Raw genomic sequence first — 27,052 nt, 5'->3', positions numbered from 1 at the left:
CTGATTGGCGGCGCGGTGGACGGCGGTGCGGGTGCTCGGGGTGTCGGTAGACGGTGTGCGAGCGAGCTAGCAGTGCACTTGAGCCCAGCAGAGGTCGAGGGCGACAGCGGACGCAGCCAACCTCCTCCTCGCTCGTCCTCGACTGGTCGGCTCTGGTCTCGACGTCGCACCCAGCTCGAGCGACGCACAGATGCAGCCCGCCACTCTCTCATCCCGGCTCCCACCACCACCACCCACGACGCAGCAGCAGCCGCAGCCGCGACTGTCGCTGTCGCCCTCGGTCTCCCCCACCACTGGCTTCCTCCTCCCCTCGCTGTACCACTTCCCGCCCTTCTTTACCCGCCAGCCCAACCCGCAGACCTGGCACCACCAGCTCACAACCTGGCGCACCCTCACTCTCGCCCACGCCCGCTTCACCCGCACTTTCCGCCTCGACCTCTCGCACGACCAGTGCCACCTCGAGCCCTTCTCCAACCCGCAACTCGCCCGCCACCTCGCCCTCCCGACCCTCAAGCTCGTCCTCGAAGACCTCGTCGCACAGGGCCACGCCGCCTGGATCGAGCCACCCGCTGCCCCAAAGTCGGCCGTGTGGGTCTACTGGAAACGGCCCGACGAATGGGCCACGGCCATCTACGACTGGGTGCGTCCCTCTCCCTCTCTCCATCGACCATCTCGAGGGCTCGTCACAGGACTGACTCGAACACCGCCACGCAGGTCAAGGAGACGGGCCAGACCAACAGCGTCATGACGTTCTACGAGCTCGTCGAAGGCGGCGACCTCGCCCACACGACCGGTGCGTCCTCTCTCTCTCTCCCTGTACCTCTCTCTCCCAGCGCCTCACCGACACTCGCTCCTTCGAATCCCGCCACAGAGTTCTACCGCCTCCCCGTCCCGCTCCTGCGCAAGGCGCTCGACCTCCTCGTCAAGCGCGGACAGGCCCAGGTCCTCAAGGGCCTCGGCGAGGACGGCGACGGCGTCAAGTTTGTCTAGTTTGTCGCGAGCGTGAGTCGAGCGAGAGGCGCGAGGGGCGAGGGCCAGGCGCGAGGTGTCCGAGAGGGTCGTGTTGTTGTATCGCCAGCTCTGTCTTTCTCTTTCTCTTTCTCTCCCGCCCGTCGCTCAAGGAGAGAGACACGATCTCGTTGCAGTTGCACTGTGCGGCTACAGACGTCTCCCGGACCATCGCGAGCGAGCAGAGACGAGCTCGAGGCGCGCTCGCTCCTCCTCCTCCTTCTCGAGCTCGCACCGCTCGCCGAGGAGATGTCGCCTGCGAAGGAGCGTCGTCAGTGTGGCGCCCGCTTGTAGCTCTTGGCCGTCCCTGTCGAGGGGGCCGCACCGCGAGCATGTAGGGCAAAGAGACAAAGACGCACCTCCTCGCGTCGCTCCTCGGGAACCGCTTGCCGCACTTGCCGCACTCGAACGGCCTGCGCACGGCCGGTCTATCGATCAGTCTCAACCCCTCTGCTCACGAGAGGCCGTGAGACCGAAAGAGGGGAACGACACGACGCACAGCTCGCCCGAGTGCAGGCGCTCGTGCCGAGTCAGGTCGTACCGCCTCGCGAACGCCTTGGCGCACGTCGGGCAGCGGTGCGGCTTGAGGCCCGGCGAGGAGGAGTTCGAGCTCGAGTCGAGAGGGGAGAGAGGGGAGAGGGTGGGCGCTGGGGAGGGCGGGCGGGAGGGAGGAGGGAGGCAGAGAGGGAGGGGGAAGGTGCTGCTCGACGACGCCGACGGCGGCCGAGATCGAGGCGGTGAGGCCGACGTTGGTCGGCTTGACGGCGCGGTTGACGGCCGCTGCTCGAGGAACGCAGGGAGAGCGGTCCGAGCGCCGCTCGTCGTGCGGAACGTCGTCGAGAACCACCGCTGCGGCGGGTCGAACGGCTGCGGCGCGGTCGTGGCCGCCCGTTGTGGGTGCCGCTCGTTGTAGAAAAAGGTGTGGGTGTGGTCGTGCGAGGGGACTGAGGTCGAGGAGAAGGGAGGGGAGAGAGGAAGCTGAGGAGCAAGAGGAGGTGCTGCGGGTCGTTCTCGACTTGGCAGGTTCGGTCGCCTCGACGAGGCGAAGCTGCCGACGACGTGTTCGTACGACGACGGTGAAGATGGTCGTGCTGGTGGGGCGAAAAAGGGAGGAGGAAAGGCGGCCGAGGTAGTCGAAGGCGGACGACGAGGCGGTCGAGGGTCGAGTGCGCCGTGCAGCTCGAGGAGCGGACGAATGCTCGGCAGGCGTGGCCGAACTCGTCGATCGTGCTCTTGCGGTGCGTCTCGTGGCGTCATGATCCTACAGGAGGCGGGGTGAGTCGGCGCGAGGCGCAAGATCGAGGTGGACGAGGGGAGGGGAGAGGGAGCAGGCGACTGCTCGAGGAGCGAGTACGAGAGAGGACGAACCACTGTGAAGCTGTAGAGAACGATCTGGTCGAGATCGGCTGGAACGAGAGCCAGCTGGACGACCCAGTCGTCCCCGCCGCCTCGAGCCAAGTCAGTCGACGAGGCGGCGCAGCCCAAGGTCCGCCTCGGGAGCAGGCACGCCCGCGCGTGCCCGTCGCCGACAGCGAAGCCTGGTCTCGATCGGCCATGGAGCGGGCAGCATCGCCGGCCTCGGGCGCGCCAACTCACCTCGAGGACAAAGGCTGCGGCCGCCGACCGAGCAGCGGCGCGAGCTCCTCTCCTCTGCTCGAGCGGGCAGCAACAGCTACGCAGCCGGTGTAAGCTACTGCAGCCGAGCAGCTCAGCCGGTGAGAGCGAGAGCACGCTCGTTCTGCGCGTGCAGCGCCGCCGTCGACGGTCCCGCTCGACGATCGGCGCTCAGAGCCGCCCTCGTCCTCGACGGCCGCTCGCGCAAGGTCGCAGCGCAGCACACGAGTAGGGCACGACAGATTTGACGGCTCGACTGTTCCTCGGCAGCCACAGCAAGAGCAGAGCTGGCCGAACGAGACGCTCGCCTCGCTCGTCGAGCACGAGGAGCGGCAGGACGACTGCGCCAATCCTTGAGCGTCGATCTCGTGCGACGCGGGAGCTCGACGAGCTCGATGCACTGGGAGACGCGCAGCGGCAGGCGGGTCGAGGGGAGGACGCGCGGACGGTGCGCGGACGGCGGCGAGGTCGAGGAGTGAGGGGAGATGCGGCGAGCCGGCCCTCGCGCTGGTTGGCGACCGTCGAGGGCGTACAGGCATGTCTGCGTGTCGTCGGATGGCGCTGGGCTGCTCGCGCCGGTGGACGATGCGGCGAGTCGAAGGCGGAGCGCGGTCCGCGTCGGCGACAGGCGAGCGAGGTGGGTGAGGCGCTGTGGCGAAGCGGCGCGGGTGGTGGAGGAAGATATCGGTGAGGATGGACGTCTGGCGCCGTCGGCAGGCGGTACCGTGCTGCTGAGAGCGAGGGAGGGCGGCCAACTGATGAGAGGCGAGGAAGGGAGAGAGGGACCGAGGCGAGCTCCCACGGCCTCGCCGTGCGCTCGGCCGGCTCTGCGTCGTCGCAGAGCAGCTCTGCAAGCGCGCTCCAGCAGCATAGACGCGACGCTGGTGCGAGGGGATGGCAGAAGCCACGAGCCCGACTCCGCTCTCAACGTCCGGCGCACGCACGTCTCTCTCGCTCTCCCGAGCCGTGGGGCCAGCGCTAGACAGGTTGCACATCGTCGCTACAGCGGGCACGTCACCGGTTGAAGATGAGCTCGACCTCGTCAATCGCCGGACCCGAGTGAGGCGACGTCGGTACGGGACCCTCCTCCTCCTCCTCGCCCTGGACGGCGCTCCCACCTGCCGAGTCGTCGTCGCGGTCGATGAGGACGGGGCGGAGAGCAGGCGAGACGGGCCCGGTGCTCGAGCGGCGACGTATGGGGCGGGGCGAGTTGGGCACGCGAGCAGCGGCGTCGCGCTCCTCCTCGAGGGCCGAGATCGTGTCGGGGCTGCATGTCGGGACGAAAGAGAGCATGTCAGTTCAGAGGCGACAGGCTGAGAGAGAAAGAGAGGAAGAGAGAGAGAGAGAGGCGCACCTGATGTGCTCCCACTCGTGCCGGCTCGACCGCTCGTCGAGGACCTCCTCGCCATCGTCCGCCACCGTGCCCGTCGTGCCCGCCGCGACACCTCCCGGTCCCTCTCCCGCCGCAAGCCCAAACCGCATGAAGCCCCACCCGCCGACGCTCTCGCTGTCGCTCACGTCGTCCCACGCGCCGTCGTACCCCTCGTCGAGGCCCATGCGCTCCCACGCCGCCTCGCCTACCGCGAGCGGGTCGTTGAGCCAGTCGAGCGATAAGTCGGCGCCTGCGCCGTGCATGCCCTCGGCGCTCATCGACTCGTGCGCCGAGCCCGGGTGCCGCGCCGAGTCGAGCGAGCCGCCGCTGCCGGCCTCGAGCAGGTCGTCGACGGCAAAGCTCCCAAAGTCGTCGTCGTCGTCGGCCGGGTCGATCGAGCCGTACGCGAGCTGGAGCGGGACGTCGGTGCTGAGGTCGATCGACGCGATGCTGCGCGGCGGCGGGAAGACGTCGTCGAGGGCGTGCTGGTCGGGCGGCGGTCCGTGCGGCGAGAGCGGCGGGAGCGGCGCAGACGCGACAGGGCCCGGGTTGAAGTCGGGCGACGGCTCGTTCGGGTTTTGCGGGAGCGACGACGAGCGGCGGTGCAGGCCCGGGGCGTGGTTCGAGTAGTGCTTCGTGTTGAAGAAGCGGACGAGCGACCGCAGCGCCTGCTCGTGCGGCTGTGAGGCAAAGAGCGACGTCAGTTTCCTTCGCCCATCGCGCAGGGATACAGGGAGAGGAGAGAGAGATAGAGTGGGACGCACGAGCGAGTCCTCGACGTCGGCGTCAACGTCCACGCCGGCGAGCCACTCATCGCGCAGGTCGGGGCGGCAGTGGAGGTAGATGGCCGTGATGACTTTCATGTTGGCTGTGCGCAGAAGGAAGACCGAGGTCAGGTCATGAGGCTGCGGCGGTCGGGGACGAGAGAGGGGTGACGCACCTTGTCGCCACTTGCGGCCACAGTACGGGACCTGGCTCTTGATCACCTTGAGGACGTACAGCTGCAGCGTCGGGTGCGACACCTTGAGGATGCGCTTGAGGATGGCCTGTGCGTCGCACAAGAGGAGCGGGTCAGGTGGGACCGCAAGTCGAGAGAGGGAGAGAGAGAGAGCGGGACGCACCGAGCTCTTGTACTGGACCATGAGGAGGACCCGGTGCGTCTTGCGCTTGGTAAGCTTCTGGAGGATGTGGACAAAGTTGATGGTCGAGAAGAAGTTGCGCCACGAGTAGTCGCTCACGAGCTCGACGTCGTCGCCATGCGCTTGGCCGGCGCTGCCCCAGCTCGACGACGACTGGTTGGCGCCCGTTGACGAGGTGGGCGACGACCCAGCGCTGTTGGGCACCGAGCTCAGGTCGAGACGAGGAGCTTGGGCGAGGGCCTCGGGGCGAGGCGACGAGGCAGACGAGCCAGGGTTGAACTGCTCGTCGCAGAACTTGAAGAAGCTGCAGGACGGCGAACCACGTCAGGTCCCTTCTCGCTTGACGACGATGGAGAGAAAGAGGACGCACTTGTGCTCGGGGCGGTCGTGCTTGACGCGCACGAGGGTCGACACCTCCTGCATGCCGAACATCTTCAGGATGAGGAGCAGGCAGTTCGAGTCGACGAGGAGCTGCGAGAAGTAGTGAAACTTCATGACGTCTGTGGGTGCGTGCGAGCGAGAGTCAGTGCGGCTCGGCAAGAGGCGAGGAGGGCGAGGGACGCACGGCTCGTCTTGAACCACTTGAGGGTGAGGATGACGATGGCCGAGACGGCCTTGGACGTGATCTCGCGGTGCCGCAGGATGTCGCAGTCCTCGAGGCTAAGGTCGGGAGGAGGATCTGCGCCGACCAGGGAGGCGGATTGTCAGTGAGGGCAACGAGGGGGAGGACAAGGGAGGGACGCACCGCTCGAGGTCGGCTCGCCGGCCTGGCCCGGGTTGGGCAGGTTCTGGTTGGCCGTGACAGTCGCGAGGAGAAGCTTGAGGAGGACGATCACGGCGCTCTGTAGGTGGGCGAGCGTCTCGCGCTGCGGTCGAGGGTCCGAGCGTCAGTCAGCTCCGCGTCACCAAGGCCGGCGTCCTCCCTCGGAGCGAGCGGGCACGACCAGGACTGAGCGAGAGCTGGACGCACGTAGAGGATCTCGACGCGCTCGAGCCGCTTGATGTCCTGCCGCCGGACGTCGAGCGTCCTCTTGCGCTTCGAGTCGACCTCGGCGTCGGCGTCGCGGCGGGCCTGGCGCCCGAGCTGCTTGAGCACCGTGAGCGGGTCCATCGGGTCGTCGGCCGAGTCGTCGTCGTCGTCGTCGCTCAGGACGGCGACCTCGTCGTCGCCCTCGTCGCCCGGCTTGAACGCGCCCCGGACGCTCGCCGCCTCGCTCGAGCTCGCCGTCCCCTGCCGCTGCAACTTCTTGGCCCCGCCGTCGCCAATGACGAGCGCCTCGAGCCTCCTGCCCAACGCGCGCGCCTTGCGCCCGACCTCGCCGCCGGCGAGCTCCCTCGCGGCGTACTTGCGCCGCTCCTCCTCCTTTTCGACCTGCTGCCGCTCGACCTCCTCGGCGCGCGTGAGGCCCATCTCCTCGCCCGTAAACTCCTCGCGCACCTTCCACGCCTGCCACAGCTCGGTGCTGACGCGCAGGTTGGCGCGGTACAGCTCGCCGGCCTCCTCGACCGCGCGCGGGACGGCGCGCCCGCGCGACGCGTTGGCCGGCGCGAACGGGAGCGGGAACGGCCGCGTCTGGTCCGTCTGGAACTGCTGCTTCTTGGGCTTGGCCGGCGGACCGACGCCGTTGCCCTGCGGCCCGCCGAGCGTGCTGCCGTTCGGGAGCTGGATGATGGGCGCCGGCGAGGGCGGTGGCGAGGGAGCGGGCGTCGGCGGCTGCTGCTGCTGCTGCGTCGGCCACGATGCGGGAGGAGGCGCAGGCTGGTTCGACGGGAGCGACGGGTCGTGGTTGGCGTTGACGTGGTAGCTGAACGTCGGGCGGACGGGCGTCGGGGCGGCGGCGGCCGACAGGCGGTCGAGCGTCTGCGGGTTGGACCCGAGCGCGGCGAGGGGTGCAGGGAGAGGGAGGAGCGAGGCGGCCGTCGGCGCCGTGTACGACGGGTACTTGACGAGCGTTTCGTTGCGGAACTCGAGCAGGTCGGGCGGCGACGACTTGGTCCAGGGTCCTGCACGTCGAGCCGAGTGTCAGTGCGTCTCCCTCGTAGAGACAAAGCGAAAGCAGGACGCACGGTAGGCCGGTCGGTCGCCTGGCTCGTCCTTGGGCAAGCCCTCGATCTCGCGCACGAGGACCTTGGTGCGGTCGGCGTCCTTCAGGCCGCCGACGGTGCACAGCATCGACTTCCACAGGAGGAGGAGCAGCTGTGTGCCCGTTGGAGTGTGTCAGGAGAAAGCGCAGGATGCGAGGGGAGAGAGGGCAGAAAGAGCGGACGGACCTTCTTGACCGGGTACCCACGAGCGTTCTTCTCGCGCAGGCCGGCGACCTGGTTGAACAGGTAGACAGGCATCGGCGGCTCGAGCGTCACTGCGGGGACAAGCACAATTGCAGTCAGTATCGCTCGCGAGGATAGAAGGAGAGAGAGAGAGGGACGCACTGAGCTCCTCGCCCCACGCCTCCTCGCCTCGGAAGCACTCGACCATGAAGTACAGGGTCGCAAGGAGGAGCGCCAGCTCGGCGTTGACCTCGTCGAGGTGCTCCTGGCGCTCGCGCTCGCGCTCCTCCTCGGCCTCCTCGTCGAACGGCGCCTCGTGCGCGCTGCCCCTCCTCCTCGCCGCCTCCTGCCGCGCATAGTACTCGCCGCCGGTCCCGCCCTCGTCCTCGTCGCCCCCGTCTTGACCCTGCGCCGCGCTCCTCGCCGCATGCGCCGCGCTCAACGCGCTCGCGTCGTCCCACTCGCGACCGAGCCGGCGCAGGGCGCACCACACGCCGTCGAGGGCGCCGGCCTGGCGCAGGACGCGGCACGACGTGAGGATGAGGTGCAGGTGGTGCTCGGGCGAGGTGCTGACGCCTGGGCCGAAGCAGCCGTGCGCGAGGTGGAGGAGGTGGCGGGCGGCCGACTGGCGCTGAGACGGGGTCGAGGCGGTCGAGTTGAGGGTCGTCAGGAGCGAGGCAACGGCGGCGCGTTGGACCGACGGCGGCGACTTGTGGAACTCTGCGGGGGCAGGTTGGTGTGCGTCAGAGGCCGGTCAACGAAGAGGGCGAGCGCAGCGACGTGCACACGCGCTCGACGAGAGGGAACGAGCCGACGGACCCTGGTCGCCGTCCCACCACTCGCGCCAGCTGTCGGCGTGCTCGAGGACCTGGGGGACCTCGACGTAGCTGTAGAACTCTTCGAGCTCTGTCAAGAGGTCGGCCGTGTCGGGTGGTGGGGACGGAAAGGTGTAGACGAGCTGCTTTGGGCGAGGTGGCGGTTGCGGCGACACTGCGAGTCGGGCATGGTGGGTCAGTCGGCGAGTGCGAGGCTGTAGAGAGAGTGGTGCAAGGGACGGACCTGCTTGCGGCTCGTTGCTGTGCTGCTGGCCGGGCTGAGAGGGTGCGGGCGACTGCTGGTGCTGCTGCTGACGCTGAGCTGCGGCTGCTGCTGCGGCTGCGGCATAGCTCTGAGGCTGCTGCTGCTGCTGCTGTTGAGGCTGCATGGCGGACGAGGCGGCGGCGGTGGTGGTGGTCGTGGTCGCGTCGGTGGTTGCGAGCGGGGCGAGAGGTTGAGGACGGCGAGGCTGTGGCGGGATGCTGACGCCCGGGCGGGTGGATGCGAGGCCCTGCTGGGCCTGTGCGAGCGACCTCGAGCGGAGTGAGGCCGTGTGGGCCGGGTCGGGCGCGGTCGACGACGACGACGAGGCCAGAGGTTGGAGAGGGTGCAGCTGCTGAGACGGGTCGCCCAGGGGGTCGCGGGTCGGTCGCGCGGCCATGCACCCTGTAACGGGTCGAGTCGCAGGCCTCTGGCGGGGCTCGAGGCGAGAGCGGGGACCGGGTGGTCGCGCGATGAGGACGACGAACCAACTCGTCCTCCTCGTTCGAACCTCACTCGGCTCAGGGTCGACCACAGCGACTGCTGCAATGCCCACAGCTGGGTACTGGCTCGTCCTCACCCTGGCGTGCGCGCTCCCCGCCGCCGTCGTCGCCCACCTCGACGCCGCCCCCACCTCGTTCCTCCGCGAGCCAGGCCGCTGCGCCATGCGCGACTCGTGCGGCCGCAAATCGGCATTCGGGTCCGACATCCCCTGCCCGGACAACGGCCTCGCCCAACCAGTGCGCCCTTACCCTCCCTCGTCACCCCCTCCTCCTCCCCGCCCGCCCTGACCTCTCTCTCTCTCGCTCCGCAGCACGACGAGGACCTCGTCTTCAAGGCCACCCTTGCCGGCGTCTGCGGCGACGACTTCTCGACGACCACCTGCTGCACCCTCGGCCAGCTCGACCTCCTCCAGGCGAGCCTCGCCCAAGCAGAGCCCCTCCTGGCGTCGTGCCCGGCGTGCCGCAACAACTTCCGCCAGTTCTATTGCCACTTTACCTGCTCGCCCGACCAGTCGCTCTTTGTCGCCGTCACGGCGACCCAGACCTTGTCGGGCAAGGCCGGCAAGCCCGTCGAGGCCGTCAAGAGCGTCGACTTTGCCGTCTCGACCGAGTTCGGCACCGGCTTCTTCGACAGCTGCAAGGGCGTCAAGTTTGGCGCCACCAACGGCTACGCCATGGACCTCATCGGCGGCGGCGCGACCGACTACCTGTCGTTCTTGCGCTACATGGGCCAGGAGCGCGCGCTCGGCTCGCCCTTCCAGATCGACTTTCCCTCCCCCTCTTCCCTCCTCATCCTCTCCTCTCTCCCCGCCGCCGCGACACCCCTCAACATCCCCTCCATCTCGTGCGCCTCGTCCGACCCAGCCGAGCGCTGCGCCTGCCCCGACTGCCCGGCCGTCTGCGCCGCCCTCCCGCCTGTGCGCTCGCCCGCCGAGCGCCGCGCCCACCGCTGCCGCGTCGGCCGCATGGACTGCTTCCCGTTTGCGCTCTGCGTCGCGTACGCCGCCGCACTCGTCGCGGCCGTCGCGGCGTACGCGGCGCGCGAGGCCGGCCGCCGCTGGGGGTCGGCCTGGAGCTGGAGCTCGTCGGCCGGGCACCGAGGGCGCGGCGCGATCCACCTCGGGGCAGGCGACGGCGAGGGCTCGGACGACGGCGACGAGGTGGTGGACCAGACGCGCGGCGGCGTGTGGGCCCGGCTCGGGGACCGGCTCGGCGGCGAGTGGGCGCGCTCGGCGCGGCTCGCGCCCGGCGAGGAGGACGCGCCGCTCCTGAGCGACGAGGCGACGCGACGACCAGGCCTGCCGCGCTCGCGCTCGTCCGGGAGCGGCAGCGGCGGGCTCGTCGGCGCGCGGTCGATCGAGAGCGAGCTCGACGGCGGCGGGAGGGGGCGCAGCGGGACGGCCGGGAGCGGGTCGTCGCCGTCGACGTCGCGCAGGTCGCTCTACCACTCGACGGCGTCGTCTGGCGCAGGCGCAGGCGGCGGCGCGTCGCTGTCGCTCCTCGACTCGGACCCGCTCCGCGCCCCGCCGACGACGAGCCAGCCGCGGTACTACGCCCTCAACACGGCCCTCACGCGCGCCTTCTACCGCCTCGGCCTGTCGTGCGCGCGCCGCCCCGCGCTCACGCTCGCCGCCGGGCTCGCCGCGTGCGCCGTCGCGCACCTCGGCTGGGGCCGGTTCGCGATCGAGCGCGACCCGGTCAAGCTGTGGGTCCCGCAGGGGAGCGCCGTCGCGAGGGAGAAGGCGCGGTTCGACGAGGCGTTCGGCCCGTTCTACCGCACCGAGCAGGTCTTCCTCTCGGCGCTGCCAGGCGGGCCGCCGCGCGAGGTCGACGGCGACGGCGCCGAGGACGAGGACGAGGGCAGCGAGCGGTCGCAGAGCGCGTGGACGCCGAGCGACGAGCCCGTCCTGAGCTGGGAGACGCTCGAGTGGCTCGTCGAGGTCGAGGACGAGGTCCGGGCGCTGCGCTCGCCCGACGACGAGGGCGGCGTCTCGCTCGCCGACGTGTGCTTCGCGCCTACGTCGGCCGCACGAGACGGCGAGTCGCCGAGCGTCGACGAGTGCGTCGTCCAGTCGCCGCTTGGGTACCTGTCCAACTCGCTCGACGGCCTCGGGCCCTTGACGTGGGCCGCCGTCCTCGACGACTGCGCCGCGAGCCCAGCCTCGTGCCTCCCTCCCTTCGGCCAGCCCCTCAACCCGAAACTCGTCCTCTCGGTCGCCCCCTCTCGCGCGCCGCACGACGCCCGCGCCGTCATCCTCACCTACGTCGTGCGCAACTCGCTCGACCCGCACGAGCTCGCACGCGCCGAGGCGTGGGAGCGCACTCTCGCGGCGTACCTGCGCGCGCTCGCCGCGCCGCGAGGCCCCGCAGCGCAGCGCGGCGTGCGCGTCAGCTGGAGCGTCGGGACGAGCCTCGAGAGCGAGCTCAACGCGGCGACCAACACGGACGTGCCCATCGTCGCCGGCTCGTACGTCGTCATGTTCGTGTACGTCGCCGTCAGCCTCGGCGGGAGCGGCACTGGGCTCGTGCGCGCCATGGTGCGCGCCGCCGCGCTCGCGCTCGCCGCCCTCGTCAGCGGCGGGAGGTGGCTCGTGCGGCGGGCTCGCGGTCCAGGAGGCGCCATCAAGCTCGGCGAGGAGCGGGCGCACGTCGGTGGGGCGAGGTCGAGGAGCGCGAGCGCAGAGCCGGAGCTCGTCAACGGGACGAGGGCGCTCGGAGCGTACGTGCGCAAGCAGGTCCTCGTCGACTCGAGGTTCCTTCTCGGTGAGTCCCTCCTCCCGTCTCTCTTCTCCTCCTCTCTCTCGTCGTACTCGTACAGCGCCTGACGATGCGCGCCCCGTTTCGCAGGCCTGTGGGGCATCCTGATCGTCCTCCTGAGCGTGTCGACCAGCGTCGCCCTGTGCTCGGCCGCCGGCGTCAAGGTCACGCTCATCATCGCCGAGGTCATCCCGTTCCTCGTCCTCGCCATCGGGTGCGTCCCCTCTCTCGTTCACCTTGTCGAGCGAGGTGCAGGGAGCCTGACCCGCTCGACCCCCGCAGCGTCGACAACGTCTTCCTCCTCTCGCACGAACTCGACCAGCAGAACGCGCGCTCGTACCGCCAGGGCTCGCTCCTCCTCCCGGGCGACGACGACGACGACTCGGACCAGTACCTCGACGTCGAGGAGAGGGTCGCACGCACGCTCGCCCGCGTCGGCCCGAGCATCCTCCTGAGCGCGAGCTGCGAGACGGTCGCGTTCGCGCTCGGCGCCCTCGTGGGCATGCCCGCCGTCACCAACTTTGCGATCTATGCGGCGGGCGCCGTCGTCGTCAACACGGTCCTCCAGGTCACGGTCTTTGTCAGCCTCATGACGCTCGACCTGCATCGTGTCGAAGTGCGCCCGCTTCTCTCTCTCTCTCTCTCGACCTCTGCGTCGAGGGCGTGACTGACACGCTCGTCGATATCGCGCAGGCCAACCGGGTCGACTGGCGAGTTTTCCTCCTTTGCCTCCTTCCCTCGCCCGGCCTGCGACAGTCGCTAATGCCTCTCCCTCCACAGCTTTCCGTGCCTCAAGCTTCCTCCTACTCCTGCGCTCGCCATCACACCCGGGCCTCGCGAGAGCCTCCTCGCCCGCTTCGTCCGCAACGTTTACGCGCCCAACCTCGTCCGCAAGCCGGTCAAGTTCCTCGTCCTCACGCTCTTCTCGGGCCTGTTCGTCCTGAGCTGGATCGGCGCTCGGCATGTCGACCTTGGCCTCGGTGCGTCCCCTCTCTCTCTCTCTGTGCCTGCTCGCCTCGAGCCGTCGCCGACGACGCACGCACGAACCCCTTCCCTGCAGATCAACGCCTCGCGCTCCCTTCCTCGTCCTACCTCGTCGACTACTTCAACAGCATCGACGCCTACCTCGACGTCGGCCCTCCCGTCTATTTCGTCGCCGAGAACGTCAACGCGTCCGCCCTGTCGAACGTGCGGCACCTGTGCTCGCGGTTTTCGACCTGCGACGAGTTCTCGCTCGCCAACGTCCTCGAGGCCGAGCGCAAACGTCCCGAGAGCTCGTACCTCGCTGAACCACCGTGCGTCCACATCCCCCTGTCCTCTCTCCCTCGCCTCTCTCGCGTCCACGCACTGACCTTCCCCCTCGTCGGCCCGCAGTGCCGTCTGGCTCGACGACTTTATCTCGTGGACCAACCCGATCCTCGAGGACTGCTGTCGGGTCAAGCGCCGCAACGAGACCGAGTTCTGCGGCCCGAACGACCCAGACGGCGCGTGCAAGCCGTGTTTCGAGGACCGCGAGCCCCCCTGGAGCACGACCCGTACGTCCTCCTCTCGTCCTCCTCGGCTCGACCTGCACCTGACATCGCTCTCTCCTGCAGTCGAGGGCTTCCCGCAGGACGGCGAGTTCATGCGGTACCTCGAGCAGTGGCTCGTGTCGCCGACCGACGAGTCCTGCCCGCTCGGCGGCAAGGCGGCCTACTCGTCTGCGCTCGCCCTGCACGAGGACGCCGACGGCAACAAGGACAACGTCGCCCTGTCGCACTTCCGCACGTACCACACGCCGCTCAAGACGCAAAGCGACTTTATCGAGGCGCTCGCCGCCGCGAGGAGGATCGCGAGCGACCTGTCTCGGCGCACCGGCGCACACGTTTTCCCGTACTCGCTCTTCTACGTCTTCTTCGCGTCGTGTACGTCCGCCTCTCGTCCCTCTCCCGGTCCAGCTTTCACGAGAGACAGCCCCTGACGACCTGCCTTTCGCAGACGACGAGATCTGGGCCACGGCTCGCGCGGTCCTCACGTTCGCCCTCGTCGCCGTCTTCCTGATCACGTCGCTCCTCCTCGGGTCGTTCCGCACGGGCGCCGTCGTCGCCATTACCGTCTTCCTGTCGCTCGTGACGGTCCTCGGGACGATGGGCGCGTGGAGCGTCTCGCTCAACCCGCTGTCGCTCGTCAACCTCGTCATCGCCGTCGGCATCTCGGTCGAGTTCTGCGCCCACCTCGCGAGGGCGTTCGTCGGTGCAGGAGGCGGCGTCGCGAGGGATCGGGACGAGCGCGCAGTCGCGGCACTCGACGACGTCGGCGCGAGCGTCGTGAGCGGCATCGGCGCGACCAAGCTCATCGGCATCGCTGTTCTCGGCCTCACCAAGTCGGCTTTGCTCCGGGTGAGCCCTTTCTTTCTCTCTTTTCCCTCGACGTCGTCGGCGCTTCTGCGTCCCTTTCCCGCTCGGCGGCCTTTCTGACTCTCTTGCCTCGCCCCCCTTCACAGACGTACTACTTCAAGATGTGGCTCGCCCTCATCGTGTCGAGCGCGCTACACGGTCTCGTCCTCCTGCCCGTCCTGCTCAGCCTCTTTGGCGGTCGCGTCGGTGCGTCCAACCCCCTCTCTCTCTCGCGCGCGCTCCCAAGCCCAGCCGGTCTCTGCCTCCCACGACAGACAGTCCTAACGATTATCTCGCCTTGCAGGCTACGCCCTCACGACGCAGGACTCGGACGGCGGGTGGATCGAGACGAGCGTCGCGCGGCGGTACGAGCGCGAGAGCAGGCCGTTCATCGACGACGACGGGAGCAGTGTCGGCAGCGACGAGTACTGAGGGCGCTGTATACTGTAGATCTAGCTGTTGAGCAGTGTAAATCGCCGTGTCGGACGAGCAAGAGCGCGAGCGCGCGAGCGAGTTGACCTTCCCAAGTTGCGACTCCCCCTGCCGCTCAGCCTCTACATCCCTCGCTGTTCCTCGCTGTTCCTCTTTCGTCGCCTGCTTTCTTCTGCATAAGCTTCGAGGCGCACAGAGCTGTACGTGGAGCGAGAGAGGGGCTCAAGAAGACGCACACTGGTCGCCCGTCGCCAAGTCGCCGCAGGCTCGTCTCGATGCTGTCTCCCTTGCCGCTCTGAGCGTCGCCATGCATGCCTGGACACGCTTCGAGACCCTCGTCAATGAAGCTTGCCCAAGGTCGCAGCCAACGACGACGAACCAGCCGCCTTCCGAAAGCGGCCCGTTCGCCGAGTTTGACCTTCCCGCCTCCGGCGAACGAGGCGCAGAACGTCCTCAAGGGCCGGCCCGCCGACGTCGTCTTTGTGTGCAGGCGCTGCCCACCTCGCCCGACGAATGCATCTGGAGCGCCGCATGAGGGACCAGCCGCTTGCGGGCGGGTCAGTCGAGAGGCGTCCCGCGAGCCGGCCAACTTGCGTCGTTGCAGGCTCTCTTGCTCTCCCACCTGCTGCTCGCTTGCTGCCAGACGTCGAAACCGACACGCCAACGAACGCTGCAACCCGCACAAAGCCGTTTGACTCTCGACGCTCGAGCCCACGCGAAGTCAACTCTCGGTGCGTCTCGCCCTCTCTCTCCCGCTCCGTGCGACGAGGATCTGCGCTCACCTGTTGCTCCCGCATCGCACAGCAACCCCTCCTCTACGACCATGTCGGCGTCGCATTCGAGCGCGCCTCAGCTCGCGCCGGCGTTCATGCAGTCGCCCGCACCTCACCGCCGCCGTCCTTCGACGCCGGCGAGCCCGCCGCACACGCCGACCGACGGCTGCTTTTCCGACCTGCCCTCGCGCTCGACAACGCCGCCCTCGACCAAGCAGGAGCAGATGAGCTTCCCGCCCTCGCCGCCGGCGACGCCAGAGCGTGCGACCGCAGCCGAGGCGGCCAGAGCGCGCCTCGCTCCCACCGCCGCGCCGCCGCCGCATGTCACCGGTCACCGTCGACCGGCGTCAAAGGCGTACGCGCACCACCGCCGCACATCGACAGCGACGATCCTGCGCATGGCCATGGCCGGCGCGAGCCGCTCTCGACCTCCGAGCGGCGGCATGATCCTTACGCCGTCCAAGGCGCTCACCCTCTTCCTGATCGTCCTGAGCGCGACGTACATCGCCTCGTTCCTCCCGCTCCCGTCGGCCCTGCGCCTCGCCAAGGCGCACCCGCCGCACTTCCAGAAGCCGCAAGGCTACGTCCCGCCGCCCGCGCCGACGCACGCTCGCGCCCAGACGGCGCGCAAGGTCGCAAGCCCTGCGACGTCGCTCGAGGGGCGTGTCGCGTACCGCGAGGCCCTCGCTCGGCGCATTCCGCCCGGCTCTGGCGCCGGCGCCGGCGGAGCGAGGTCCGTGCCCGGGCGGCGCGAGTACGACGCGGCGGTCGCAGCTGGTGCGAGGGCCGCTCCCGTCGTCGCCGAGAGCCAAGACGGCGAGTTCTGGCGGGCGCACCCGGAGGCGCTCACGCGGGGGTCGCACCCGGTGCGGCGCGGCTCGTCGTCGTCGAGCAAGGGCCAAGCACCTCTCGCTCCAGCGCCCGGGTCCTCCTCCTCGACCTCGGACGACGCCGACACGAATGACACGCACGACTCGCCGACGTACCGTCGGCCCGAGAGCCCCGAGGCGATCGCAGCAGCGCAGCGAGCGGCGTACCACGAGCGCGAGGCGCAGCTCGCGCGCATGCAGCGGGTCGCGATCGCGCACCGCGAGGCGCGGCGGCAGGGGTACGTCCCTGTCGACTCGAGCGCGCAGAGGGCGGTCGCGCTCGCCGAGCAGGAGAGGCTGTACGCCAGGAGGCGAGCGTCGGTTTGAGCGCCGCGAGCTGGGCGACGCGAGCGAGCGGACACGGTCGAGCGAGGAGCGGTGGTGTATGCGAGCTGGCTCGAGACTCGGCTGGAGCTCGAGTCTCGCGGGCACGAGCCAGTGGTGGAAGGAGGAGAGGAGCGGGCGGGCGGCGGTGGACGTCGACGCGAAGCTGGTCTTTCGCTCGGTGCGGGTCCTTGTAGCGTATAGTCTGTGCCTTCCTCTGTGTGCACTCCATGTAGCCTGCGTCACCCTACCGCACGAGAGCTGAAAGTGCGAGACACGGCCGGCGTGAGCCGCGGGGGAGGAGAGAGGAAGAGAACCGGCTCAGAGCTCCACCGCTACTCGCCCGTGCGCGCATGGTGCCCTCTCGCGAGCCTCGGTCGCCACGGCCACCGCAACAGCAACCGCACCCGTCGCCCGCTCCGCCCGCCGCGTCGGCCGCCTCCCCGCCAAACGGTGAGCAGCGTCCCACCTCGCCCACCGCTCTCCCCTCGCCGCGCAGAGCTGATCGAACGAGTCACACAGGTACAGCACAGCCGCAACATCAGCCGCAGCAGCAACCCGCACGCCCTTGTGAGTTTGCCTTCCCTCCTCCTCCTCGTCGGCCGTCCTCTCCCACCCGCATGCACTGACGGCGCTCCCCTCCTTCCTCGCAACAGACATGCCGGGCCCGCCCATGACGTCGGCCGAGAAGTCGCTCTTCCCCAACTCGATGCCCGTCCGCCAGCTCCCCGGCATCCACTCGTTCTCCCCTTCTCCCGGTCCGCCCTCGACTGCGGCGCCAGGTCAGGCCGGCTCGCCGCCTCCGCCGTCCAGCGCGAGTGCCGGAGCCGGGTCGCCGCCACTCCAAGGGCGCAGGGTCAGCGTCGGCGCCGACCAGAAGCGCTTCGGCGGTGCAGCAGGTGCGTCGCGCTTCGTCCTCGATTAGCTCGCCCTGCTCCCGCGAGCATCACAGCTGATGGCTCGGTCCGGCGATGTCGCAGGTTCTTCGTTCGGCGGTCTTCCGTCCCTGCCCGGCGCCGGCGCCCGCTCGCCGCCAGCCGCGACCTCCCCCGCCGCACCGGCCAGCAGACCCACCCCGACCCCGCCTATCCTTCCGCCGCCTGCCCAGAGCGCCAGCACTGCGACGAGTTTCCGCTCGCCTTTTGCAAGCCAAGCGGCGAGCTCTCCCGCGCCGTCGCCCCAACCCGCCGCCGCTCAGCAGCAGCAGCAGAAGCCGTCGGCGCCTGCCGCCCAGTCGAGCACGTCGGGCCTCCTGTCGCGGTCCAACCCGATGTCGGTCTCGTCGATGCTGTCGGGCCCGCCGCGAGCGCAGCCCATCTCGGCCTACTCGCCCACACAGAGCGCGTCGACCCCGACCTCGTCGAGCGCGGCCACGCCGCAGCCGCCCGTCCTTCCGCCCGACAACCGCTCGGCGGCAGCTACGGCGGGCGACCACAAGCCGTCGACGGCATCGCGCACGCAGCCGGGCGCGACGCTGCCCGTGTACGCGTCGTCGCTCATCGCGCCCACGACCGCCGGCTCGGCCAAGCCCAAAGCGGCGGTCGAGCAACCGCACCAGCCTGGTACGGCACCGGCGAGCGCGACGACGCCCACAGTGACGGCGGCGAGCACGGCGGCGCGATCGAGCTACCCGCCGTTGCCGTCCGCCTTTGCTCGCGAGAGCCCGTACTCGCCCGCGCCGGCGTCGTCCGCCCCGACTTCCGGCGCCGGCACGCCTCAGCACCAGCACCAGCACGCGCACCAACAGCATCAGCAGCACCACCAGCACCCGCAGCACTCGCAGCAGCAGCAGCAGCAGGCGAGCGCCGCCGCCCTCAAGAACTCGCTCTTCCCCAACCTCGGCTCGTACCGCCCCGCCGGATCGCCGACGCAGCCGCCTGCCCGGGCGCAGCAGCAGCAGCCGACGTCGTCGAGCACAAGCACGACCGCGTCGACGCCGTACCAGTGGCAGGCGCAGGCGGCCCAACAGGCGCAGCAGGTCCAGCAGCAGCAGCAGGCGCAGCGCTTTGGGCAGCAGGGCGGCGCCGGGCAGTCGGCTCAGCAGGGCAAGGGTGCGCAGTCGACTGTGCCGGCGCTCGGCGCGGCGGCGAGGCCTGGCCAGCCGCTCGGCCAGTCGGCGGCCACGGCGGCGGCGGCGGCGGCGAAAGCTCCAGCGTCGCAGCAGTACCAGAACCGGTTCCCGCCGTCGCTCGGCGCCGTCGACCCGCACCGCATGCCGGCCCAGGCCCAGGCGCAGCAGGCGGCGAGTCCTGTCGTGCCGTCGCCGGCCTCGGCGACCGCGTCGCCCGCCGTCGCCTCGAGCCAGTCGGGCTTCAAGCGCCGCCGCTCCGACGCCGCCGAGCAGTCGCACCAGCAGCCGCAGCACCCGTCGTTCCAGCGCGCCAAGCCTGCACCGCCAGCTTCCGTCGTCGAGCGCGCGCCCGTCTCGCCGCCCGAGCCGCCTGCGCCCGTCAACATCACGCCTCTGTTCACGTACGACGAGTGGCGCAAGGCCATGGTGCGACCGCCCGTTGTCGAGGTCCTCAACGACGCCGTTGACGCGTGGGCCAAGAAGCACGGCGCCGGCAAGGCCGACGGCAAGCGCAAATTCCTCGGGCGCGTCACGTACGACGCCCTGACGCCGCCGGCCGAGCTCCTCGACGGCGCGACGCTCGCGCACAACGTCGGCGGCTACGTCGAGGTCGTCGTGCCCACCTCGTGGGTCATGGGCCCGCACACGTCGCCGTCGTCCTCGTCTGCGTCGACCAAGCGCGACGACGACGACCTTCGCTCCTCGTGCTCGGTCCCTCCCGTCGACCCGCACCCCGTCGCGCTCTCGTTCGGCCCTCCCTCGGCCTACACAGGCGCGCCTCTCCCCCTCACCTCGCCCACGACGCCGCTCGTCCTCCCCTCGCACCTCGCCGACCTCCCGACCGTCCGGCAGCGCCAGGTGTGGGGCACCGACGTCTACACCGACGACTCGGACGTGCTCCTCGTCCTGCTGCACTCGGGCTGGCTCCGCGTCACGAGGCGGGACCGCCGGCTGCGCGCGGGCGAGAAGGGCGCCGGGGCGGACGCGGTCCGGCGGGCCAGAACTATCGGCGAGGAGCGCATCGCGGTGCCGGGGCGGGACGGGCCGAGCGAGGAGGAGAAGGTGCCGACGGCGTTGCTCGTGCGGCTCGGCGTCGTGCCGGCTTTGGTGCGGTACGAGGGGATCGAGCGGCAGGGGATTCGGAGCCGGAGCTGGGGCAACGGGCACGACGGCGTCAGCCTGCGCGTTGAGGACGTGCGCTCTCTCGATGTGCGTCGTCTCTCTCTCTCTCTCTCTGAATCCCTTCTCGCCGTGCGCACGTACTGATCTCGCCTCGACTCGACTCGATGCAGGACGTCCCGCCTCCGCGAGCGACTCGCCTGCGCAAGCCTCGCGCCGCCGCATGCGCCCACCAGATCGCCGACGCGCACCGCTCGGCCTACCCTCACCTGCACGACGACCACGACGACGACTTTGCGCCGCACTCGTGCCCGCCGCCGCCGCCCAAGCGGTACCGCTTCTCGACCGGCGGCGAGGTGGACGGCAGCGACGGCGAGGGAGCCGACGAGGAGCTCGTCGTCACCGACACGTTTGTGCTCGAGCTCGGCGAGGGGCGAGGGCGGTTTGTCGGGCTCGAGGACGAGGACGAGCGCGGCGAGGACGAGGAGATGGGCGACGGAGCGGCGCAGGCGATGGAGGTCGAGGCGGCGTGAGGCGGCGCGGGTGTGTAGATGCGTCTTGTTGTGCAGCGTAGCCGGTGCTCCCCCTCTCTGCACCACGTATAGCCGCGAGAGAGAGCGCGGACGAAGGTGCGGGCGGTCGTTCGGTCGCAGCAGCCCTCCCGTGCTCTCGCAAACGCTCGCAGGGCTCAGCGCTCGCTGCAGTACACTCGCAGAGCTGCTCTGCGACGATGTACGTCCGGCCGAGCGCACCGCGAGGTCGTGGGAGCTTGCGGAGGGCCCTCTCTCCCTTCCTCGCCTCTCATCAGTTGGCCGCTCTCCCTCGCTCTCAGCGCCACGGTACCGCCTGCGACGGCGCAAGACGCCGCTCCTCCCCTCTATCCCCCGCCAGCACCCGCGCCGCTCCGCCACAGAGCCTCGCCCACCTCGCTCGCCCGTCGCCGACCCGGACCCCGCTCCGCCCTCGATTCGCCGCATCGTCCGCCGCCCCGAGCAGCCCAGCGCGACCCGACGGGCACGCACAGATCTCCGTGCGCCCTCGACGGTCGCCAACTAGCGCGAGGGCCGGCTCGCCACACCTTCCCTCTCCCCTCGACTCGCCGCCGTCCGCCCATCGTCCGCGCGTCCTCCTCTCGTCGCTCCTGTCGCCGCACACTCTGCAGTGCTTCCAGCTCGTCGACCTCTCGCGTCGCACGAGACCGACGCTCAAGAGACGGCGCGCTCGTCCTGCCGCTCCTCGAGCGAGGCGAGCGTCTCGTTCGGCCAGCTGCGCTCCTGCTGTGGCTGCCGAGGAACACCCGACCCGCCGAGCATGTCATGCTCTACTCGTGTGCTGCGCTGCGCCCTCGCACGAGCGGCCGTCGAGGACGAGGGCGGCTCTGAGCGCCGACTCGGATCGTCGAGCGGGACCGTCGACGGCGGCGGTGCACGCGCAGAACGAGCGTGCTCTCGCTCTCACCGGCTGAGCAGCTTGAAGGTTATAGCTTGCACCGGCTGCGGAGCTGCTGGTGCCCGCTCGAGCGGAGGAGAGGGAGCTCGCGCCGCTGCTTGGTCGGCGGCCGCAGCCTTCGTCCTCGAGGTGAGTTGGCGCGTCCGAGCCCGGCGATGCTGCCCGCTCCACGGCCGATCGAGAACAGGCTTCGGTGTCGGCGACGGGCAGGCGCGGGCGTGCCTGTTCCCGAGGCGGACCTTGGGCTGCGCCACCTCGTCGACTGACTTCGCTCGAGACGACGAGGTCGACTGGGTCGTCCAGCTGGCTCTCGTTCCAGCCGATCTCGACCAGATCGTTCTCTACAGCTTCACAGTGGTTCGTCCTCTCTCGTACTCGCTCCTCGAGCAGTCGCCTGCTCCCTCTCCCCTCCCCTCGTCCACCTCGATCTTGCGCCTCGCGCCGACTCACCCCGCCTCCTGTAGGATCATGACGCCACGAGACGCACCGCAAGAGCACGATCGACGAGTTCGGCCACGCCTGCCGAGCATTCGTCCGCTCCTCGAGCTGCACGGCGCACTCGACCCTCGACCGCCTCGTCGTCCGCCTTCGACTACCTCGGCCGCCTTTCCTCTTCCATCGTTCGCCCCGCCAGTACGACCAGCCTCACCGTCGTCGTACGATCACGTCGTCGGCAGCTGGGCCTTGTCGAGGCAACCGAACCCGCCGAGTCGACAACCACCCGCAGCACCTCCTCTTCCTCCTCCCCTCTCCTCGACCTCACCTCCCTCGCACGCCCACACCCACACCTTTTTCTACAACGAGCGGCACCCACAACGGGCGAGGACGACCGCGCCGCAGCCGTTCGACCCGCCGCAAAGGTGGTTCTCGACGACGTTCCGCACGACGAGCGGCGCACGGACCGCTCTCCCTGCGTTCCTCGAGCTGCGGCCGTCGACCGCGCCGTCTACACGATCGACGTCGGCCTCACCGCCTCGATCTCGGCCGCCGTTGTCGTCGTCGAGCAGCACCGTCCCCGTCCCCTCCTCCCTCCCTCCTCCCTCTCGTCCGCCCTCCCCAGCGCCCACCCTCTCCCCTCTCTCCGCTTCCGACTTAACTTCGACGTCTCTCTCGTCGTGCCTCAAACCGCACCGCTGCCTGACGTGCGCCAAGGCGTTCGCGAGGCGGTACGACCTGACTCGGCACGAGCGCCAGCACTCGGGCGAGCTGTGCGTCGCCTCGTTCCCCTCTTTCGGTCTCACGGTCTCTCGCGAGCAGAGGCGTTGAGACTGATCAATGGACTGGCCGTTCGCAGGCCGTTCGAGTGCAGCAAGTGCGGCAAGCGGTTCCCGAGGAGCGACGCCAGGAGGTGCGTCTCTGTCTCTCTGTCCTACACGCTCTCGATGCCGTGTCCTCTTTCGCAGGACACTGCCGGGAGCTCCCCGCTAAGGACCTAACACTGACGACGCTCCCTCGCAGGCGACATTATCTCGGCGAGCGGTGCTAGCTCGTGGACGAGCGCAAGAGGGTCGTGCGGTGCTTGTGCGTCTCGGTAGCGGTTCTGCAACAGTCTGTTTCTGTGAGCGCCGGCGTTCTCGAGAGATGTAGAGAGCGAAGAGCGTCCACGTCAAGGCTCGCCCGAGGCAAAGTGGAGAGAAGGAGGCCGCTTGGAGCGCGCACGAGCCTCGCTGCGGGGGCGTCTTCTCGCTGGCTCTCTCGCTTCCGGACTTTCGAGAGGAGCTTGACAACACAAACCAAAAGAGAGGCAAAGGGGAGAGAGACACTGCGTAAGAATACAACACGCCGCCAAGTCGTCCTGGTCTCCCTCGCTCACTTGGCCATCTTCTCGAACCGCCACATGTCGACCTCGCTGCGCAGATCAGGCGTCACCGAAGCCGTCAGTACATGCTCGACGCACGGAAAGACGGCAGCGAGAGCCTGCACACGCACATGTCGACGCTCTTCTGCTTGTGGAACGCCATCGTCCTGGGCAAGTCGTACTGCGGGCACGAGAGCGATTGGCCAGGCTCGTGCTCGGGAATAGGAGGAGAAAGAGAGCGAGGACGCACCCGCATCTGCGCGATGACGGTGCCCTGGAACCCGAACTGCTTGGCCTTGCGCTCGATGAACTCGCGCGTCGACGTCTTGTTGAGCGAGTACACGGCCGTCTCGGCGAGCTGCGGCGGGAGGGACGGGTCAGGGACTGTGGCAGGGACGACGAAGAAGGATGAGACGAGGCGCACCTGGCAGGCCGTCTCGAGGAAGGCCATGTCGATGCCTTTTCGCCACGAGCCGAAAGGAGGGCTGCGCGAGGGAAGGGTGAGCGACGGTGACGGCGATACGAGAGAGCGGTCGACGCACTTCATGACGACCGTGTCGAACTTCTTGCCGAGGCTCGACGGGTCGAGGACCGGCACGCCCGCCTCGTGGGTCGGCGCCGCACCTGGCGGCCCGATCTCGGCGTGGACAAACTCGATGTGCTCCTCCATCTCGACGTTCTCGACGTTCTCCTTGGCGATGGCGAGCGCTTCAGGATCGACGTCGACGCTCGTGACCGACCTGCAGGGCGAGTGTGCGTGTCGGTGAGCGAGAGAGTGCGTGGGCGAGGGAGAGAAGGGAGGGAGAGAGAGTGGGACGCACTCGGCACCCATCATGACGCTCGCGATGCTCAGGACGGCGCACCCACAGCCCAGGTCGAGGATGTCCTTCTCGTCAATGTCGTCGAACTGGGTCGCGGCGGTGAAGATCATGCGCGAGGCGAGGTGCGCCGAGGTGACATACTGCTCGAGCTCGCGCTTGGGCTCGGCTGCACAGCGGGGAGGAATGGGCAAGAGGTCAGTTCAGGCCGCGCATGGCGTCGCACGGCCGACCCACGAGGCAGGGAGGACGAGAGACGCACCGAAGCCCTTGAGCGGTTGCAGTTCTGTGGGCGGAACGGGGTCAGCTGCGGCCATGGAGAGAGGGACAGGGGGTAGACGCACCTGCTTCGAGTTCCTTGAGCTTCATGGCGCAGCAGCAGGGCGAGATGGCGAGCCGAGAGCGAGGCCGAGAGCTCGAGAGCTTGATGAAGGTGCGGGGCGGTGCTCTCGTTTGCGACGGCAGCCTTTCGAGGTACTCTGCTGACGGACGGGACGACGACAAGGCCAAAGTGGCGCAATGCAAGTAGAGTAGAAGTAAGGGGATCGTGCGAGGGAGGACAGGATGCGAGCAACGAGAGGGGGGGAGAGGGACGACAAGGTCGGGTCCACGACGGGCGAGAAAGAGCGAGGGAAGCTAATACAGAGGGAGGCGAGACAGGTGTAGAGAAAGGAGGGGAGGGAGAGAGGGAGAAGAGGGCGCCGAGGCGGCGAGCGAGACGACCAAAGACGGGTCCGGCCGCACCTCGCCGCACGCCGTGGGTCAGCCCGCCGCCTCGGGCTATCCGGGCGTGTACTGGTGCGGCACGTGACGATCCGGCGGCCCGGTCCCGCTCAGCGACGGGCTCGGGTAGGGGAACGTCGACGAGACGGGGCTGCGGCCGGGCGTCGGCGGGTCGGCGTCCATGGCGGGCAGGTACGGCAGGTGGTACGTCGTCGACGAGACCTGCGCTGCGCCTTCTCGCAGCTCGACGTCGTCGGCGCCGCCTCGAGACCCGCCGCTGCCGCCGCCGCTCGCGCCGCCGGCCTGCTGCTGCGCAAAGTACGACGGCATGCTCGCCGGCGTCGAGCGGAAGCTCGCGACGCTGCCGAACGTCGCCGCCGTCCCGCTGCGCACGAGCGGGTGCTGCGTCTGCGGCGGTGTGTTGTCGAACGACTGGATCGGCGGCAAAGTCGGCCCGGGCGAGCGTGGCGGGACGTGGTGCCCGTGGCCGTGCGGCGGCACCATGTACGGGCTGTAGCGCTCGTGCGCGTGCGGCGACGCAAGGCGCGAGCGCGACTCGGAGCGAAAGTCGGCGGCGGCGGCGGCGGCTGGTCGAGCCGAGCCCGGCTGCTGCTGCTGCTGCTGCTGCCAGGGTAGGTCCGAGGTCGACGACGTCGCGAGGCCCTGCATGTTCGAGATAAAGTTGGCGTCGAGCGACGAGTGACCTGTCGAGGGCGCCGTGTAGTGACCGTACGACGGGTAGCGGTGCATCGAGCCGCTGCTGAGCGCCGTCGGCGGCACGGCGCTGCCCGGGCCGCGCACGTTGGGCAGCGGCAGCGACGACAGGCTCGACACTCGCGTGAGCGGGTCCATGTCGAGGAGCTGCTGTTGGCGGCGCTCCGGGTCCGACGCCGACGTCGCCTTGGACGAGATCGAGACGGGCCGGCCTCGGCCGGGCTGGATCGGGAACATCCAGTGCTGCGACGACGCGCCCGTGCCGTCGCTCGACACCGAGTGCACGTCGTCGTCGTCGTCGCGGCGACGCGCCTTGTACCGCACGGCGAGGCCGGACGGGCCGGCGCCGTACGGGTCGGTCGACGAGGGCCCGCCCGAGACGCGCAGCCGGCTCGTGTCCTCGATGATCTGCGGCATGCGCTGCTGGACGAGGCGGTCGCTCGGGAGCGCACGCGCCTTGCCCTTGTCGAGGAACGACGCGGCCGACGAGGAGAGGTTGACCGAGCTCAGGCTCGCGCCCGCGGTCGACGACGACGCCGACGAGGCCGCCTTGCCCTGGAGCGCAAAGTTGTGCAGCGGGTCGGCCGCCTCCTGCAGCTGGCTCTTCTTCTTCATGACGGCGCGAGCCCGCTCGCGCGCCTGCTGCTCCTTGGCGAGGCGCGCCGCCTTCTCCTGCTCCTTGGCGAGCTTCTCGGCCTCCTTGCGCGCCTTCTTCGGGTCGAGCGGCGCCTCGTTGCTCGCGACGCTGTGCGCCCCGCCGCTCACGCCGCTCGTCATGCTCGCGTTCGACGGCGACCGCTTGAGCGGGTTGATGCTGCTCGACGCGAACTGGGCCGGCGCGCCGCCCTTGTCGGCCGCCGAGCCGGCGAACAGGCCCCACCGCCCGCGCGTCGGCGTCGGCGCAGGAGCTGCCGACGACGCGATCGACGGCGCCGGCTGCGAGTAGATCGAGCTCGTCGGCGACGACGGGCGCGGGTGGGCGTGGCTCGCCCGGCTCTGCTGCGGCGACAGGGCCGGGAACAGCGACGACGGTCGCCCGCCCGCGCCGCCGTCCTCGCCGCCGTTCGGGAACGACATGATGCTCGATGCACGACTGGGCGCAAAGCCCTCGTAGACCGAGCCGTCGTAGTACGTGCTCGGCGCGACCGACGGCGCGAACGAGCCTCGGCGGCCCGACGACGTCGCCGCCGAGGGGTGCAGCGCGCTCGCCGCCGTCGAGGGTGGGCCGAGCGCGCCGTTCTGCCACCCGCTCGCGGCGACGGGCGACGGGAGCGAGAGGACCGAGCGCTGGTCGACGTCTCGGGGCAGCGACGAGTTTGGGCTCGCCGCGACCTGCTGCACCTGGATCTGGTACCCGGACAGGCCCGACGCGCCCGACAGGCTCGAGCTGATCGACATGTGGCGCTGCTGGCTGTTGCTGCCGGGGTGGGTCGGCGAGAAGTGGTCGGGGGAGGGGAGGCCCTGGCCGTTGGGGAAGGAGGGGACCGCAGGCGAGTGCGAGTGCGACGGCGGGACGTTGCGCGGCGAGACGAGAGAGGCGGCGGTCGTCGGCAAGGACGAGGAGGACAGGGCGGCCGAGTTGAGCGACAGGGTCGAGCCCGGGTGGGTCGAGCTGTACGACGAGCTGTGCGACGGTGCGGGTGTCGGGAGCTGCTGAGGAGGCGGTTGCGGTACTCGCGGCGTGAAGCGGTAGGCGACCTCGCGAAAGTAGGCGTGCTCGAGGCACTGCTTGGTCGTGAGGCGCGCCTTGGGCTCGTACCGCAGGAGGTCGGCGATGCAGTCGATGAGCTGGACGGGGACCGTGTTCGGGTCGAACAGCGAGGCAAAGTTGCGCGGCGGGACCTGCAGG

The 27,052-nt window shown here is 69.7% G+C and overlaps 6 protein-coding genes across 6 annotated transcripts; 3 read left to right on the top strand and 3 right to left on the bottom strand.

Annotated features, from left to right (window-relative positions):
• The first annotated feature begins 159 nt into the window (after positions 1-159).
• RHOBADRAFT_33381 (uncharacterized protein) lies at positions 160-1,095 on the top strand. Its single transcript, XM_018413107.1, has 3 exons — positions 160-640; positions 715-793; positions 872-1,095. The coding sequence occupies exons 1-3, from the start codon at positions 191-193 to the stop codon at positions 988-990; spliced, it is 648 nt and encodes a 215-aa protein (XP_018274701.1). The 5' UTR covers positions 160-190; the 3' UTR covers positions 991-1,095.
• Positions 1,096-1,121: 26 nt separating this feature from the next.
• RHOBADRAFT_51094 (uncharacterized protein) lies at positions 1,122-2,564 on the bottom strand (the record flags this gene model as incomplete). The annotated part of the gene is made up of 5 exons (XM_018415651.1): positions 1,122-1,264; positions 1,368-1,421; positions 1,508-1,590; positions 1,718-1,788; positions 2,516-2,564. The coding sequence occupies 5 exons, from the start codon at positions 2,562-2,564 to the stop codon at positions 1,159-1,161; spliced, it is 363 nt and encodes a 120-aa protein (XP_018274700.1). The 3' UTR covers positions 1,122-1,158.
• A 1,072-nt stretch (positions 2,565-3,636) lies between these two features.
• Positions 3,637-8,878, bottom strand: RHOBADRAFT_41194 (uncharacterized protein; the record flags this gene model as incomplete). The annotated part of the gene is made up of 14 exons (XM_018413831.1): positions 3,637-3,889; positions 3,977-4,674; positions 4,759-4,862; positions 4,935-5,040; positions 5,116-5,437; positions 5,504-5,633; positions 5,699-5,812; positions 5,879-5,999; positions 6,104-7,137; positions 7,201-7,330; positions 7,405-7,493; positions 7,564-8,121; positions 8,221-8,391; positions 8,461-8,878. The coding sequence occupies 14 exons, from the start codon at positions 8,876-8,878 to the stop codon at positions 3,637-3,639; spliced, it is 4,248 nt and encodes a 1,415-aa protein (XP_018274699.1).
• A 148-nt stretch (positions 8,879-9,026) lies between these two features.
• Positions 9,027-14,545, top strand: RHOBADRAFT_47936 (uncharacterized protein; the record flags this gene model as incomplete). Its single annotated transcript, XM_018415070.1, has 13 exons — positions 9,027-9,218; positions 9,293-10,011; positions 10,417-11,001; positions 11,032-11,744; positions 11,829-11,952; positions 12,021-12,354; positions 12,535-12,718; positions 12,799-13,033; positions 13,113-13,273; positions 13,334-13,642; positions 13,716-14,116; positions 14,221-14,320; positions 14,418-14,545. 13 exons carry the CDS (start codon positions 9,027-9,029, stop codon positions 14,543-14,545), a joined length of 4,185 nt encoding a protein of 1,394 aa, XP_018274698.1.
• A 2,319-nt stretch (positions 14,546-16,864) lies between these two features.
• On the top strand, positions 16,865-20,288 carry RHOBADRAFT_51091 (uncharacterized protein; the record flags this gene model as incomplete). The annotated part of the gene is made up of 5 exons (XM_018415650.1): positions 16,865-16,964; positions 17,034-17,081; positions 17,168-17,410; positions 17,492-19,791; positions 19,875-20,288. 5 exons carry the CDS (start codon positions 16,865-16,867, stop codon positions 20,232-20,234), a joined length of 3,051 nt encoding a protein of 1,016 aa, XP_018274697.1. The 3' UTR covers positions 20,235-20,288.
• A 2,613-nt stretch (positions 20,289-22,901) lies between these two features.
• On the bottom strand, positions 22,902-24,135 carry RHOBADRAFT_51090 (uncharacterized protein; the record flags this gene model as incomplete). Its single annotated transcript, XM_018415649.1, has 8 exons — positions 22,902-22,999; positions 23,080-23,129; positions 23,199-23,306; positions 23,373-23,433; positions 23,491-23,688; positions 23,770-23,935; positions 24,029-24,052; positions 24,111-24,135. 8 exons carry the CDS (start codon positions 24,133-24,135, stop codon positions 22,960-22,962), a joined length of 672 nt encoding a protein of 223 aa, XP_018274696.1. The 3' UTR covers positions 22,902-22,959.
• Positions 24,136-27,052: the final 2,917 nt, after the last annotated feature.

The sequence above is a fragment of the Rhodotorula graminis genome (genome assembly GCF_001329695.1).
Source record: "Rhodotorula graminis WP1 unplaced genomic scaffold RHOBAscaffold_1, whole genome shotgun sequence".
In the NCBI taxonomy this organism is placed as follows: domain Eukaryota; kingdom Fungi; phylum Basidiomycota; class Microbotryomycetes; order Sporidiobolales; family Sporidiobolaceae; genus Rhodotorula; species Rhodotorula graminis.
The sequence above is the reverse complement of the archived record's forward strand: the minus strand, read 5'-3'. Positions and strand labels throughout refer to the sequence as shown.

Excerpts from the sequence above, each read along its gene's own strand:
- RHOBADRAFT_33381 (XM_018413107.1), top strand. The coding sequence starts at position 191 with ATGCAGCCCGCCACTCTCTCATCCCGGCTCCCACCACCACCACCCACG. Across the intron at positions 641-714 it reads CCACGGCCATCTACGACTGG|GTCAAGGAGACGGGCCAGAC; the intron begins GTGCGTCCCTCT and ends ACCGCCACGCAG. Across the intron at positions 794-871 it reads CGACCTCGCCCACACGACCG|AGTTCTACCGCCTCCCCGTC; the intron begins GTGCGTCCTCTC and ends ATCCCGCCACAG.